This window comes from Rhineura floridana, chromosome 18 (assembly GCF_030035675.1).
Source record: "Rhineura floridana isolate rRhiFlo1 chromosome 18, rRhiFlo1.hap2, whole genome shotgun sequence".
Lineage (NCBI taxonomy): Eukaryota > Metazoa > Chordata > Lepidosauria > Squamata > Rhineuridae > Rhineura > Rhineura floridana.
The window spans coordinates 1,526,809-1,543,807 of NC_084497.1; the positions used below are offsets into that span (position 1 = coordinate 1,526,809).

The 16,999-nt window shown below is 47.5% G+C and overlaps 1 protein-coding gene across 1 annotated transcript; it reads left to right on the forward strand.

Annotated features, from left to right (window-relative positions):
• Positions 1 to 2,654: 2,654 nt before the first annotated feature.
• DUS3L (dihydrouridine synthase 3 like) lies at positions 2,655 to 16,911 on the forward strand. Its single transcript, XM_061601390.1, has 13 exons — positions 2,655 to 2,872; positions 3,792 to 4,104; positions 5,652 to 6,239; positions 6,742 to 6,783; positions 7,431 to 7,583; positions 8,703 to 8,819; positions 9,304 to 9,369; positions 11,130 to 11,240; positions 12,088 to 12,184; positions 12,635 to 12,710; positions 13,443 to 13,631; positions 15,322 to 15,450; positions 16,735 to 16,911. The coding sequence occupies exons 1-13, from the start codon at positions 2,838 to 2,840 to the stop codon at positions 16,805 to 16,807; spliced, it is 1,989 nt and encodes a 662-aa protein (XP_061457374.1). The 5' UTR covers positions 2,655 to 2,837; the 3' UTR covers positions 16,808 to 16,911.
• The last annotated feature ends 88 nt before the right edge of the window (positions 16,912 to 16,999 follow it).

Below are 16,999 nucleotides of genomic sequence, written 5' to 3' on the forward strand. Positions count from 1 at the left end.
TCACACTCAACATTTATTCAGCACACTTGGTACCAATTCACCATTTTTGGTGGTGTGGCTTGTGTACTAACTACAAGAACTTGAAAGGGGAGGCGATGTCGCTTGGAGAAGCTCAACTTGCCCGTGGAAATTGCTTTGGGGATTTGAGTTACTCCAACAGTTGAAACAGCTTGTTAATTGCTCCGTTTTCTTTTCTTTTGTCTTTAATTAAATGCAGCCATCGCTTTGATACCCTTGGCCTGGAGATGGTTTTGAGTACAAGACTTTTGACAGGCAAATGCAAGAGAGTCATTTGTTAAAATAAACTTGACAGACCAAATCTCATAGTTAAGTAAACGGCACAGGGCTCTTGTTCAAGGACAAAATCAAAAGGGAATTAAAATCAAACCTAGCAAGCAAGGTGGCAAGGCTAGAGGTCCATGACCCAATTCACTTCAAAAGATCTGGGCTGCAGAACACACAAGAGCAGAGGAAGTAACTGATATTCTTAACATAAACCCCATACCAGAACTCACATCCAGATAATCCCCACCACACTCATATGGAACGATGAATGACAGAAAACACAAAATCTTTTGGGGCATAGGAGCAATGTGTTGCCAAGTTGTTTTTCTAAATTTTCTGATCCATTGCTTTTAGGGACTGGGGAAAGTTTTTTTTTAGCCCAGGCGCTGCATCTCCTCCTGAGCAACATCTCAGGGGCTGCATGTCAGTAGTGGGAAGCACCAGGGGTAAGAATGGACAGAGTAATGGATGTGATTCTTACCTCTGTACAGATGCTAGGTTCCAGTTATGCAAAAGCCAGAGGCTTCAACGTCTCATAATCTCCCCATCCTAAGGAATGGAATGATCAAGGGGATGGAGTGACTCCCCTATAAGCATTTGAAGGTTCTTAGTTTAGAGAAAAGACAGGACTGACGTGTATAAAATTATGCATGGTGTGGAGAATGTGGATAGAGAAAAGCAGTGAAGCTGAATGTTGGAAGATTCCGGACAAAAGAAATGACTCCTTCACACAGCACATAGTTAAACTATGGAATGCGCTCCCACATGAAGCAGTGATGGCTACCAACTTGGATGGCTTTAAAAGAAGTTCAGACAAATTCATGGAGGAGGCCATCAGCGGCTGCTAGCCATGATGGCTATGCTCTGCTTCTGCAGTTGGAGGCGATATGGTCCTGAATACCAGTTGCTAGAAACCCCAGGAGGGGAGAGCTACTTTTGCACTTTGGGGCTTCCCATAATGGGTATTTAGTTGGCCACTGTGAGAACAGGATACCGGACTAGACAGGCTGCTGGCCTGATCCAGCGAGGCTTTTCGTATGTTCTTGCGTTCTTACGGTGCAGTGGAGGAGCTCATGGGGGAAGGTAGGTTAGGTTTGAAGTTTTTAGCTTACTCTTGATCTTAATTATACAGGCATACCCCGCTTTAATGTACGCAGTGGGACCGGAGAGTGTACTTTAAGTGAAAATGTACTTAAAGTGAAGCAATTATCTTCACTTGTACTGCACGCAATCACCACTAGATGGCAGCGACGTCATGCCAATAAAGTGTCCTTTATTGCGGTAAAAGGGGTCGAGGTCCACTCAGCCTTCCATCCATCGGTGGTCGGTAAAATGAGTACCCAGCATATGCTGGGGGGTAAAGAAAGGAGCATGTACTTTATAGCGAGGCTACTTTAAGTGAAGCTGCTTTAAGCAGGGTATGCCTGTATTTTTTTTTCAACACGTTTTGAAATGGTCTTTTTCCTGATAGTCTCAACATTTTATTCTTTTTGTAAACCGCTTAGAGGTGTTCTTACAAAATCAAGAGGTTAATTACAAAATCTGGTTAATTACATAAAAAAATAAAGACCAGCGACAGCAGGAGAAATGTTTATTTATTTATTTTTGGGCTATTGATATTCTTACAATCACCCTCATAATCAAAAACAGTGTTGTTGTTTTTTAAGTTGCTTTTGCTTGTTTTTAAACTCCTTTTGTTGATCCTTTACACATTTTGGTAAACTGCTTATCCACAACTAAGCAGCATAATAAAATTTTTGTTGAATCAATAAATAAAATCACCAGGTGGAGTAGCCCTGTTGCGCTGCAACCCAATGCACACGCACTGGGGAATATGTCCCATTGAACCCAATGGAGCTTACTTCTGAGTAGATATGTATTGGATTGCAGCCTTAGTCTTTTGCAACCAAAGCTACAAAAGGTCACATCCACCCCATTTATTTTATTTATTTATTCTGTGATTTATATTCCACCCTTCCTCCCAGCAGGAGCCCAGGGCGGCAACAAAAAGCACTAAAAACATCATAAAAACGGACTTTAAAATACATTAAAACTAAACATCTTTAAAAGCATTTATTAAAAAAGCTTTGAAGACATCTTAAAAAAGAAAAAAAGCACCATACATTTAAAACACTAAAAAAGGCACATTATTTCACTCTCACACACAAAGGATCCTGTGGGAACTGTAGTTGCCCCCTCCCAGAGCTACAATTTCCATAAGAAAAACCACAGTTCCCAGGATTCTTTGCGGAGAGGGAGGGAGGAAAAACCATGTGCTTTACATGGAGAAGAGCAGTTCCTGTTTATACGGCGTTTCCCAAGACGCAGCTTCCGGTGGCGTTAAGGTAACCCCGCCCTCCTCTACCTAGGAAGAAACGCAGTTCCGGTTTAGCCAGGAAGTGCCTCCCATGTGTGCGTGCATGTATGTGGAGGGAGACTCAGCCACGATGTGCCGCGCTAGGACGTTGCATCTATGATGACGCTCCCCTGCTGACTTGCTCAGAAGGCGAAGGGTGCTGGGGGAGGGGAAGGACTTGCCCCCCCTGACTGCTATGGAGGCTGCAGGGGTGGCCCCTATCAAGGCCCAGTGAGTATTGGGGAGCCCCCTATCCCAAATCCTCCCTAGATAACCCCCTCCCCAGGTTCTGCCCACCCTTCAACCACCCACAGAGACCCCCAACACTCCCATTTCATGGTCTCCTTTTAAAAACTCTCTCCACTCCCCCTTTAACCCCCCCATATAGCCTTCCCTCACAAGCTGCTTTTAGGAAATAGCGTAACAATGATATGACATTAATTATAATATTAATAATAATGCGCTGAACTTCAGAGAATTTGGGGGGGGGGTTCTCCTTGAGTTGAGAGCCAGAGTGGTGTAGCGGTAAGAGTGTGGCCTCGGGCCTGTGAGACCTGGGTTCGTGTCCCTCGCTCAGCCATGAAGCTCAGTGGGTGACCTCGGGCCAAACACTGCCTCGCAGCCTGGACTACTTCGCAGGGTTGTGGTGAGGACAAAATGGGAAGGATGAGAAACATGTATCCCATTTGAGATACTTGGAGGAAAGGCAGGATATAAATGTAATAATAATAAATTAAATGACGTTTGAGAAAAGACCGATTCTTCCAGTGGATTCTGTAGACTTGAATGGGGGGGGGAAGTATGGAAAATATTTTGTCACTGTATAGCAACCCCCCCTCTTGTTATTAAAAGCCTCATTTAAAACAAACATACCAGTAAATAGATAAAGCTCAACAATGATATCCCTCCATAGGAGTAACCCCCCATGCTGGCTCTAGAAAGCACCACTTGTGGGTGATGTGGTATGGCATGTGTGGTAAGCCCTTGACCCTCCGGATGTTGCTGGCCTACAACTCTCATCCTCCCTAGCTATCGGCCACGCTTGCAGAGGCTGATGGGAACTGTAGTCCGACAACATCTGCAAGGCCAAAGGCTCCCTATCTCTGGGGTATGGTCACAAATCTTAATGAGCAGCCCTTCCCCCCTCTAGGTACCTCTCTACAAAAGAAAAGTTCCACGTGTACCTCGATCAGGAAGGGGAGCTGAAGAATGAAAACAATGGCGATGTGCAGAGAACGATCGCAGAGAATGATGACAGTGGAGACCCGAGAGAGCCTCCTGCCAAACTGCAGAAGCTGGAAGAAGCTGGAAGCAAGGACGAAGAAAGAAGCCAGCCGGAAGAGGCAAGCAAAGCCACAAAGGAGACTGGGGGACAGAAGAGGGCCCGAGGGCAGAATAAGAGCCGCCTGTGTGTGAAGCCTAATCACTATGAGAAGAACCGCCTGTGCCCTTCGGTAGTCCAGGTAAAACCTGTGTGGTGGGGATGAGGTGCTCTGGAGGCGCCCAGCTTAGTGCCCCATCTGCATTATACATTTAAAGCAGTATGTGCATGTGCTATGTGCCTCCAAGTCGACTATGACTTATGGTGGCCCTATGAATCAGTGACCTCCAGTAGCATCTGTCATGAACCACCCTGTTCAGATCTTGTAAGTTCAGGTCTGCGGCTTCCTGTATGGAATCAATCCATCCCTTGTTTGGCCTTCCTCTTTTTCTACTTTTTGAATTTAAAGATATTTTTAAGGTATTTTGTTTTTCAGATTTTTGACAGAAGTTTTGTTTTTAAGATGTTTTATCGCTTGTTTGCCATCCTGGCCTCCTTGTGGGTGGAATAATAATAATAATGGTGAGTGGGGTCAGAGGATGATGAAGCTGCAGGAGCGAAGGCAGGACCGTATCAGGATATCAGAACACAGGCACAAGGGGCAAAACCATGGAGGCCTTTGAAGGTGAGGATGAGAAGCTTGTGCTGGATCTAGGAGCAAACTGTAGAGATTTAAGGACGTCCCCGAAGGAAGCTGTCTTATACTGAAGCAGACCCACTGATCCATGTAGCTCAATACTGTCTACCCTGGCAGGCAGTGGCTCTCCAGGGCTTCAGACACAAGACAATCCCCAGCCCTACCTGCTGCAGATGTCATTGTTATGTTAGTGTTTATTTCTAGGCTGCCTTTCGGCCAAAAAGGTCCCCAAGGCGGCTCACACACAAATTGAAAAGCATAGATACAAATCAAAACAACACAATCTACAAGAATTCAAACCAACAAGATTATAACATTTCTGAAAAGCAACGCCAGCTAAAAACAAAAAGCAGTCATCGTCTTGGTAAAGTCTCCAGAAAATGTCACTAAGAGCAGGGGGCAAAACAGCAGCACATCTCAGTCTGCAGCTCCTCCTGATAAGGGCCAGGCAGAGGGGTGGGGCAAGGCAGGCGGGAAAGCTTGCCCCTTGATGGTCCGAGCACAGTCTCGCCCCGTTCAATTGGCAATTGAAGCTTGCATGCAAGGCAGATGCTGTACCACTGAGCTATGGCCCTTCCCCAAAGGAATGACGTTTGCCGCAGAGTGCTGAGTAGACGTGGGGATTGAGGGGAGCCCAGAGAAAAAGTCTGGGGGGTAGAGATGACCAGGGCATGACCTGGAACTGGAATGCCATTTTAAAATAATCTAGCAGGACTCAAGAATGCAGTCAAAACCTCATCACTTCCAGACAAGCTGTTGTTTGAGCATTCACCATTATTTGTTTGCACAAAGTTTGTGGAGAGGTTATATAATTCTCGCTGTTTATTGAGCATGCATTGTGATTTGTTTGTATCATGTCTTCTCTTCTTCCAGGCATTTTAGGATGCATTTTTAAATTGTTTTTTTTTTAAGTGTTTTTAAATGTGTATATTTGTTTGTAATGTTTTTAATTGTTGTAAACCGCCCAGAGAGCTTCGGCTATGGGGCGGTATAGAAATGTAATAAATAATAATAATATATTAAAAATGGTGGGACTCTTTCTCTCACTGAAGGAGCGAGCCGATAAATGCTTCTATGGCTCCCGCTGCCGTTTCCTGCACAGCATCAAAGACTATATGGCCACAAAGCTGCCGGACCTCGGAAACCGCTGCGTGCTCTTCAAGACATTTGGCAAGTGCATGTACGGGGTCACCTGCCGGTTTGCTGGAGCCCACCTGGGCGAGAACTACGAGAACATGGTCAACGAAAGCGTTTTGAAGCAGCAGGAAGGGAAGCCGGCGGTGGTGAAGAACAGCCTTGGCAAAGAACTCCAGCAGCAGCTGCGCAAAAAGAAATTTCCTTTTGACAAGTCCGGCGCGTACCTTTGTCGCTTAGCTAAGCCCAACCACGCGAGGGGGTCTGGGAGCCAAGCAAGGCAGAGCGAGATCACAAACTCTTCTGCTTCCGAAGGAGTCGTGGATCTCAGAGCTGCAGGAGAGGAGGTGGCAGAAGTCGCCTGTTTGTCACCGGAAGAAGGACCCGCCTTGGAGGATGCGGAGAGTCCAAGTCAGCCAGCGGCCCCGGTGGAACCTGCTCTCAAAATGGCTGGCCCCGTGACGGATGAAGATCTTGTGAAATTGAGACCGTGCGAGAGGAAAAAGGTGAGCGGAGTCAAGGGCTGTGTTAAGTTGAGAAAAAGGACTCGAGGAGCCTGGGAGGCAAGCCGTCTTCTAAGTCGCAGCAAGTCTCCCAAGATTTCAGTCAAGGGGGGCCTTTTCCCAGCCCCACAACCTGAACTCCTTTGAACTGGAGATGCTAGGAGCTTCCTTCCTTCCAAGACCAACAGAGTTCTTGGCACGTGGAAGGTCACGGTCTCAGTGCCTGCTGTTGCCTGTCCTGCCTAACAGGACGAAAGCGTAGCTGCAGATCGTGGCGCTTGAAGCTAGCTCCTACCGATTCGGGCAATTGGTCTGCCTAGCCTGGTATTGCCTGGTCTGACTGACAGCAGCTTCTCAAGAGGAGGGGCTTTTCCCAGCCCCACAGCCTAAACTCCTTTCACTGGAGACATAAGAACTCAGGTAGTGTGGCCTTCCCCTTGCTGCCGCCTTCTGGCGGGAAGGGCAGTATATAACACTTAATAAATAAATAATTTTTGTTTTGCAGCTGGATCTCCGTGACAAACTTTATTTAGCTCCTTTAACAACGGTGAGTAGACTCGCTGCTTGCTCTGCAGGCCATCACAGCATGAGAAACACTCGGAATTCCCCAATATGAACCTACCCAGGACCCCTAAGTCTTTTTCCATGTCTGCCCTCTTGGGGAAGGCTTCTTGGAGGGCAGTGCCAAGGCAGAGGGCCCTTTCAGTGGTGCCCCCTGTCTGTGGAACATTCTCCCCAGCAAGGTCCTCTTGATATCTTTGTTGACATCTTTTTGGTGCCAGATAGACTTAACTTTTCCCCCCAGGCTTTTGATAGACTGAGGCTGCAATCCAGTACACACTTACCTTGAATTAAGTCCCACTGAACGCAGTGGATCTTACTTCTGAGTAGACGTGTATCGAATTGCAGCCTAAAAGGGTGATGAATTGTTGCTCGGCCAGCACACTACCTTCTTGTGCCTGCCATGGGGGTTGTTTCGGTTTTATAGTATAATGTATTTGCATTTATGTTTTTAAATATGTCACAACCTGCTTGGAGACCTTCAGGTAACAAACGACTAACAAGTCTATAATAATATTAATAATTTGTATTTATTTTTATTTAAAACATTTATGTACCCTCTTAATCATACGCATTTCTAAGCGACTTGCATAAAAAATAGCTCTGTCCTCCTATCTCTCCCGTGGATTTCAGTGTGGCAACCTTCCTTTCCGGCGAATATGCAAGCGATACGGAGCAGACGTCACCTGTGGGGAGATGGCTGTTTGTACGAATTTGCTTCAGGGGCAGTCGTCTGAGTGGGCACTGCTGAAGCGGCACCACACGGAGGATCTCTTTGGCGTCCAGGTAGATTGAAGACGGACCCTGCCTGAGGGATGGTCCAAAAGTGGGGGGGGGGATGAATGAGGAGGGAACAGCAAAGCAAGAACTGAAGCAGTTGCTCCTTCTGTGGCTCACGTTTCCCCTTGCTGCCGATGGAGGGGGCCCGGCTGACCTTCCTCTCATTGCCATGTTCTTCCTGGATGCTATTGTGTGCATCCTCTTAGTAGCCCCTGTCCCCCTGGCTAGTGGCAAAGGTCAGGATGTGCTTCCTTTTTCCACCGCAGTCCCAGGACCCCTGCCTCTGGCCAGTAAATGGTACCAGGCTGGTCTCCTCCTTAAAAGACAAATCGGTCTTAATAGGCCGGGAATCCCTGTTTAAAAGCCATCTTAAGCGGAGGCAGTTGCCAGCTCCAGCAGATGTGCAGTTTATGCCAAATCATAGTTTAACCCTGGCATGGCTTTTTCTTTATCGTATTTTACTGGTAACGATTTATTTTGATCGTGGCTTCAACTTATGTAAGCCACCTCGAGTGGGGTGCGAACCTCAAAAAGGCGAGTTAGACAGTAGTTATTTATTTATCTGAGGCGTTTCCGTTGCTGCTTAATTGTTTGCTTTTCTAAGCAGCATGCATAAAAAGAAACCAGACGGAGTAAAACAGGGAAATTGGCGTGAGACCAAACAGAAGCCGCAGCACTTGCCTGCTGGAATAGGGAAGTGGTTCTCGTGCGCCTGGCGTTCAGCAAGGAGGGGTGCCTGCCTAATCTCACAGGCTCGGGGCCCGCAGAGCTTGGAAAAGTTACTTTTTTGAACGACAACTCCCATCGGCCACAGCCAGCGTGGCCAGTGGATTGGGTGGATGGGAGTTGTCGTTTAAAAAAGTAACTTTTCCAAGCTCTGCCCACAACACTGAGAGCACGGCTATTAGTCGTTAGGAGCCGTGCATCTGAGCCATGGGGGACCACCAACAGAGACCCCCCCCAAAGATCCCAGTGATCTGGGCAGGGATGTAAGGGATCAGGCGGTCCTTAAGATGTCCTGGACCCAAAATGTTAAGGGCCTTGTAAATAAATAGCATGGTTAGAGTTTGGCGCATAAGCTGCTTCTGTGAGTTTGGTGCCTCTCTTCACCCTGCCCCTCTGCAGCTGGAAGGAGCCTTTCCGGACACCCTGACCAAATGCGCTGAGCTTCTGAACAGGACGATCGAAGTGGACTTTGTGGACATTAATGTTGGCTGCCCAATTGACCTCATCTATAACAAGGTAGCCCATTGAATCCTTCAAGCATCCTAGCGCTTGTGAAAGCAGCGGCTCCCAACCTACATGCACGCACCCAGGATCGCTTGAAAATCTTGGCAGACATCTTAATGATTTTTCTGCCCATTTTAGCGGTTGTAATGAACAGTGCTAGATTCTGTAAGATTTTTAATTGTATTTTTAATTGGTTCTTTTGTTCCTTGTGTATTGTATTTTATTGTATCCTGCCACAGAATTCAGATTGTAAGGTTCAATCCTCAGTGGCATCTCCAGGCAGAGCTGGGAATATCTCCTGCCTGAAATCCTGGAGAGTGGCTGCCAGTCAGTGCAGACAATACTGAGCTAGATGGCGTTGACGTCTCTCCCATCTCTTACGTACAAGCCAGTGAACCAGTAGCCAAGACCATCAAGAGTTGAAACCAGTTCTGCGATTGTGTGTGCTTCCCCCGCCCCCCTGTGTGATCTTCCCTCCTCTCTTTTCTCTTCCCAGGGAGGAGGCTGTGGATTAATGAACCGTACCAACAAGTTCGAACAGATCGTCCGAGGCATGAACTACGTAAGTCGATGTCCTGAAGTCAGTCATGGACGAGGAGCTGAGCTTTTCTTTAATAGGTTTATTAAGAGGTTTCAGTTCAGAGCGCTTCATGAATCAGCTTACAGGTCGCACAGGGTTCGTTACTTGACTAACACTGCACTTTCGCAGCAACTAGTCTTGCCCACTCACCCTGCTTAAGTAAGGCTGGGCGGGCACCCTGCTTGCGTGAACTTGCTGCCCACTGGCTGCCCATTTGCTACCGGACCAAGTTCAACGTTTTGGCTTTTGTGTATAAGGCCCTATACAGCTCGGGACCAGGATACCTGAAATACCCTCTCACCCCATATACACCCAGTTGATCGCTGCGCTCTGCAGGTGAGGGCCTCCTGCAGATACCATCTTATCAGGAGGTCCATTCTGCACAACAGAGGAAATGGACCTTTAGTGTGGTGGCACCGACCCTTTGAAATTCCCTCCCCTTGAATATGAGGCAGGCACCATCTCTGTTATCTTTTAGGCTCCTGCTGAAGACCTTCCTCTTTCAACAAGCCTTTTAAGTAGAGACCTTATCCCAGTCTGTGTCCGTGTTGGAATGGCTTTTTAATATGTTCTTAAAACTTTTTAAAAAACTTTTTTAAATCTTTTTTTTTTCCCCAGAAGATGTTTTGGAAGGTTTTTTAAAAAACTTTTTTAAAGATGTTTTGTTTAAAGTCTTTTTATGATGTTTTAAAGTGTTTTTAGTGCTTTTGTTTGCCGTCCTGGGCTCCTGCTGGGAGGAAGGGCAGGATATAAATCAAATAATAAATAAATAAACTGAGTGTCGCTGCTGGGAGCATGCGCTCGCCTGAGAGCTTCACCTCAGGGGAGCTGTTGGGGCGTGTCGTTCTAGCCAGCGCTGGTGCTTCCATGAGCAAGGCAAGGGCCGCCGCTGTGCCTCACCAGGACCCTCCTCATCTGAGAGAGGGGCCCTTCAGGAAGGATGGCAACTGCCTGAGTGGGCTGAGCCTCCTCATAGGTAACCGGAGCTTCAGGGGCAGAACTGTCGTTGTCCAGGACGAGATTCTCAGAGTCCTGTGCGCTCGGTGGCTCAAGAATTCTCAGAGTCCTGCGCACTTGGTGGCTCAACGGGGAAGCGTCAGCCCATTCAAAGTCCGATTCTCCCATCTCACCACTCCACCCTCATTCGGCCAGGCCTGTGACAGTCTGGGTGGGGGGATATTTCTTGGCTGGCTCCTGCCCATGCTGCTGGCTTTCCTCTGCCTTTCTGTTCCCTGTGCTGCTGCCTCCTGTGACTGCAACTTGTCTTTGCGTAGCTTCACATCGTCCGCAGGCTTTGGGCGTTTATCAGCGGTGCAATATATGATGCATATGTCCAGGGGCCCGTGCGAGATGAACATGGGAGGCTGCCTAATACCAAGTCAAGCCATGGGTCCATCTAGGTCGGTGTTGTTTACTGGCAACAGCTCTGTAGGGTTTCAAGGCAGGGGTCTCTCCCAGCCTTACCTGGAGATGCCATCAGGGATTGTGCCTGGGACCTCCCACGTGCAAAGCAGGTTCTCTGCCGCTGACCGAAAAAAGTTGGAGAGCTGCTGCCAGTCAGTGTAGGCAATATTGAGCTAGGTGGACCAATGGTCTGACTATATATAAGGCAGCTTCTTATGTTCTATACTTGAAGAAGCCTTTGATGAAAGATTTGGGCGAAGAGCAGATTCCCTCTCCCTCTTCCCAATCAGCTTCCGGCGCCCACTTTGCCTGCCTTGCTGTCCTCTTTTCTTTGCCAGGTATTGGATGTCCCCCTGACTGTGAAGATCCGGACTGGGGTGCAAGAGAGAGCCAACCTGGCCCACAAACTCATTCCTAACCTCCGTGAATGGGGCGCCTCTATGGTTACGGTACAGTAGCCTTCCTTGTGCTACATTTGGATAAGTAGCAACATTTTTTTAAAAAAATCTTGACTAAACTAAAGTGGCTCCATCTACCCCCAGCATCTTGTCTCCAGCAGCGGCTAGCCAGGTTTTAATTTACAGGCATACCCCGCTTTAACATTCGCAATGGGACCAGAGAGTATATTTTAAGCGAAAATATACTTTAAGTGAGGCAATTGTCTTCACTTGTACTGCATGCAATCACCACTAGATGGCAGTGGCGTCATGCCAATAAAATGTACGTTATTGCGAAGCGCGCGAACATTAAGCGGGGTATGGGGACTTATGGAGCATGTACGTTATAGCGAGGCTACTTTAAGTGAAGCGACGTTAAGCGGGGTATGCCTGTATTCATCTTGCCACACCCCCCCACCCCTGTTGTATATCTCCTTAATTCACTGCCATTCACTGCGCTCTGCAGGTGAGGGTTAGGGTTAGGGTGCTGCTGAAAGAATTGCACTGGCTGCCCATTTGCTACCGGGCCAAGTTCAAGGTTCTAGTTTTGGCATACAAAGCCCTGTACAGCTCGGGACCAGGATACCTGAAAGACCGTCTGACCCCTTATATACCCAGTCAATCACTGCGCTCTGCAGGTGAGGGCCTCCTGCAGATACCATCTTATCAGGAGGTTCGTTCTGCACAATATAGGAAACGGACCTTTAGTGTGGCAGCACCTACCATGTGGAATTCCTTCCCTTTGAATATTAGCCAGGCGCCATCTCAGTTGTTTTTTCAGCACCTACTGAAGACCTTCCTCTTTCAACAAGCCTTTTAAGTAGAGACCTTACCTTGTTGTCTTTTCCGACCCTGTCAGCTTCACGGCCGATCGAGGGAACAGCGGTACACAAAGGCAGCAAACTGGGAATACATTGCGGAGTGTGCGAAAATTGCCAGCCCGATGCCTCTTTTTGGTAGGTGGCTCTGTCCTGTCTGTGTGCTGGTTTCAGCCCTTCAGCATTGTGCTCCGTTTGTGCTGAATCTGGCACAGACGAGATATTTTTGGGTGCCCCTTGCTGCAGCTTTAGCCTCGGACCACTCGGGACGGATCTGCCTCCCTCTCTCTGTCAAGGTGCCGTTCCTCCCTATTTCAACGTTCTTCCGAAAACTCGCCTCTTCGTCTCTAGCAATGGCCATGCCTGCGCTGTCTTGGAACACACACCCTTCCTATACTTGTGCCCCTTTCCTCTCGACACAAGGATTCTGGGGTGCTCAAGGAAGTACGTTCAGGGCGAAGAAACGCCTTCCAATAAATAGGTCCCTTATTTAATGCTTACATCTTGTGCTGCCTGAATGTGCTTGTAACATCTGAAGTGTTAGAGATTGTTTGGTAACTCCACGGATTATTCTTTCTTTTGTGACAGGAAATGGCGATATCTTGTCTTTCGAAGATGCTAATCAAGCCATGCAGACCGGAGTTTCAGGGATTATGATTGCTCGGCAAGTGTCTTTTCCTCCTTTTCTTTGTGATGGCCTGGAGGAGAAACTACCCTGTTACATAAGAGCAGGGAAAATATGTTCCCTGTGATGGAGATCTTCCTATTCATGATGCTTCTTTTTGCATGAACGTAAGAAGAGTCCTGCTGGGTGAGGCCAGCGGCGCATCTAGTCCAGCATCCTGTTCTCAAAGTGGCCAACCAATGGGAAGCACGCAAGTGCAGTAGCGCTCTCCTCCACTTGTGATGGCTTCAAAAGAGCATTAGATAAATACATGTAGGATAAGGCTCTGAACTGCTTGTAGCCATGATAGCTGTGCTCTTAACTCCACAACCGGAGGCAGTCTGCTTCTGAATACCAGTTGCTGGAAACTGCAGGAGGGGAGAGTCTGTTATACTCAGGTCTTGCTTGCGGGCTTCCCATAATGGGCATCTGGTTGGCCACTGTGAGAACAGAAGGATGGACTAGATGTGCCACCGGCCTCACCCAGCAGGTGGTTCTGCTCTGGTGCTCGTAGGGCAAGGCAGCTTAAGTGTTTCAGCACCATGGATAGTTCCTAGTGCGCAAGTTGTTCCAGTACAGGACTAGATGGGCCTTTGGCTGGATCCAGCGGCCAGGCTCTCCTTATGTCCTTAGCCGGCCACTCCCCACAGTTGAGCATTTCCATATGCACGCCCTTGCAGACTCTGGTTGGCGTCATCATTTTCTCATAGTAGTTGTTCTTCCTGGCCACAGGGGGGCGCTGATCAAGCCTTGGATCTTCACTGAAATCAAAGAGCAGCGGCACTGGGACATCTCGTCAGGCGAGCGGCTCGGCATCCTTAAAGACTTCACCAACTATGGCTTGGAGCACTGGGGATCGGACACCCAAGGCGTGGAGAAAACCAGGAAGTTCATGCTGGAGTGGCTGTCCTTTCTGTGCAGGTACCAGCTCCTCTTCCTCCTCACACCGAGCTGAATTCCTGCATTTTTGTCTTTCCCGCCACGTGGTAGTAACAGCTGGCTTCGGGTTTCTCTGGAGCAGCTTTTCCCAGACCCACAAGCAGGTCACAAAGCCTGAGCTTCATAACTAAAGCCAAAATATTTACTGCTTGTAATCCTTAACAGGTATGATAAATACCTCTTCAAACTTTTTTTTTTGCAAATGATAATAAAACTGTGAATAACTTTGTACATGCTGTAAATATTTCAACCAATTCCACATTAAGTAAATTTTTGCCTGATGCCTCAAGTCCCTGGCAATTCTGAAATTACTAGTTTAGACGATTGCTTTTAGGATTTTTTTAACTGGTTTTAGAAGATTGTTTTTAGAAGGCTGTCTTTAACTAATTTTAGAATTTTTAATTGTATTGTTTTAGTATTGAGATATTTGTCACCCTGGGCTCTTTTGAAGGAAGGTGCAGGATATTATTATTATTATTAAATAATAATAAGTAATGGTTTTTAAAAAAGCAAACTTCTGGGTAAAATGCATGAAACTGACAGCAGCTAAAGTCTTAGGGTTCAAAGTTAATCGATGGGTTAGCATCACAAGTAAATTTGGACTTGGGGTCATCATACCCAAAAGGGTGGGAACCACTGCTGTAGAGGGCTTATGTCAGTTCACAGGGTAAAACTGGAGCAGTGATGTTAGAGTTGGTTGTCGTGAAATGGTATTCTGTGCTGCTTGAAATCTTGTGTCAAGAGAAGGCTGGATTCTGCAACAAATGGTCATGTCTTATGTCTCATTTTGTTGCTGCTAAGAGTGATTTGCTGCAGGAAATCCCTGTGCATAGCCATTTCTGTGGCTTTAGAGAGTCTGGTGCATATATTTTAAAATAGATGGGGTTAGGCCACGATCGGAGCCAGTGTGCTTGTGAATGTCAGCAACTGGGAACCACAGGAGGGGAGAGTTGCTCTTGGACTTGGGTCCTGCTCGCGGGCTTCCCATAATGGGCGTCTGGCTGGCCACTGAGAACAGGGTGCTGGACTAGGTGGGCCACTGGCCTGATCCAGCAGGCTCTTCTTAGGTTCTTAAGCATCTGGGCCAGAGGCTGTGAACCGGATTCAGCAAGCCTGCTGCAATGAAGCTGATGTTGTCTGGAGTCCCGCCTGATCCCAGCTGTGTCATCATTTCGGTGCCAGGCAAATATGTGTGTTTTCCCCGGGGCATTTTGGCAGTGCCAGTGATAACAACTGTTATGTTAAATCCTGTTGTTAATAATGTTTCTGAGTTTTATTTTGATTGTAAATCGCTTTGGGAGTTGGTGGGAAAGGGATGTACGAATCTCATAAACCTAACCAAATACCTAGGAGCAGACTTACTATGGGTGAGGGTTTTTTAATTTTGTTAATATTATCTCCTTGTGGGATGCACATACGCCCACGTGGTGTAGCGGTTAGAGTTTCGGACTGGGAGACCAGGGTTCAAATTCCTCACTCGGCCACGAAGCTCACTGGGTGACTTTGGGGGCCAATCAGCCTCTCAGCATAACCTACCTCGCAGGGTTGTTGTGAGGATAATCAATCAATAAACAAAAAACATCAAGGCGGTGATGAGGATATCTCGCTACTCCCATAGAAAATGAGTTTATTACAGGTCTTACAATCCCATCCCCCCCTTTGCTTTGGACAGGTATATTCCAGCCGGCTTACTGGAGCGCCTGCCTCAGCGAATTAACGAGAGGCCTCCTTACTACGTGGGCCGGGACTACCTGGAGACCTTAATGGCAAGCCACAATGTGGGTGACTGGATTAAGATCAGGTAACAGGTTCTGACTTTGCCTTTGGGGCCCAACGGTGGCAGTTCTCTGTGCGTGTTAAAAGTGCAGAACTGTGTCAGTCGTGCAGAGAAGGGAGGGCGGAGGAGAACAGAGTGCAGGCTGCCCTGGAGATGGATGCAGAACCAGGCCAGGTCTCCAGGTCTCAGCCTGTGGAGCATACATCAGTGCAGCTGATTCCACACAGGCTGAATGGCTTCCTATCTACAAGGAGATGAGAAGTCACCGGCTGAGGCTTTTCGGTCGTCTCCCAGGGCAGTCCCAGATAGAGCATATTACAGCAGTCAAAAGTGGAGCTTACAGAAAGCTTGGAAACAAAGTCTGATGATTCTTACCTAGCTGAGAGAATGCAGTTTTGATTGTGCCTGCTTCTGCAGAGCATCTCTCTCTCTCTTTCTCTCTCTCTGTCTCGGTAGGTAGAGAGGGGCAGAAGAAAAGAACAAGCTTTGCTGCCCCAGATCAAAATAAAACCCTTCTAGCCAAGCAGTGCAAGATCTGAGAACCATCATATTGCGTTGGCTCAGGTGCTGGGGCTGGATATGGGGAAACACACCCTCAAATCCCCACTCAGCTGTGAAATCTGGGTTGGGCGACCTTGATCTCTCAGCCTAACCTACCCCACAGGGTTGTTGGGAGGTTTAAAAAGAAAACTCACTCTGAGCTCTTTGGAGAAACTGCAAAAAGGAGAGTGATCATAATCCTTAATTTCCTCCCCCTACCTCCCAATCCCCCAGTGACCCATAAGTCCAGATTTAGTTACTATCCAATGAATTTTGGGCCTCAGGTCTTCCTCACTTTTGCTAGCCACCAGAGAGCAGTTCGCAAGCGTTAAAATGTAAGACTCGAACCTTTCCGTTGTGTGGTTACAAATGTCAGCCTAGCATTATACATGCCAGCAAACCAGAAAGTTGTAAGAGACGTTCATCACACCAGCGGAGGACCTCAAGCAAAATAATTATTTTGGGTTGACTTAGAAAAACCGTGACCCACTCGCACGGACTTCGCATTTCACTTGCTGGTCAGGCCCCCCAGGTTGGGAATCAGTGCTCTAGATCCATGTAGAGATGTGGGGGGAACTTGCAATAGTCTAAGTATGTACACATTGGAGATTTCTGTCACGGCAATTGGCTTCCTGCGTGGGGTTCTCATTCCACAGCAGAGATCTCATGCGCAAAACATTCTTGCAGAGGTGTAGCAGTGGAAGAATCTAAAGAGATCCATATCCCAAAAATGTGTTTTTCCCTCTCCTTTTTCCCCCCTTCTTGCAGCGAGATGCTTTTAGGTCCTGTTCCTGACTGTTTTTCTTTCCTACCGAAGCACAAGGCAAATTCTTACAAGTAGGACCCCGAGCTACCAGGGAAAGTGCTGTTTTCACTTCCAAAGTAAATGCACATCTCATGGCTCTCTTGGTTTTCAATAAAAAAAAATTAAAGTTCTATTTTTAATTTGGCTGTAGTGTGTAATTTCAAGAGTGACTTTGCCTGCAGTCTCTCCTGGGCTCTTCAAGCGTGTCGGCAGTCATCCAGCGGTTTG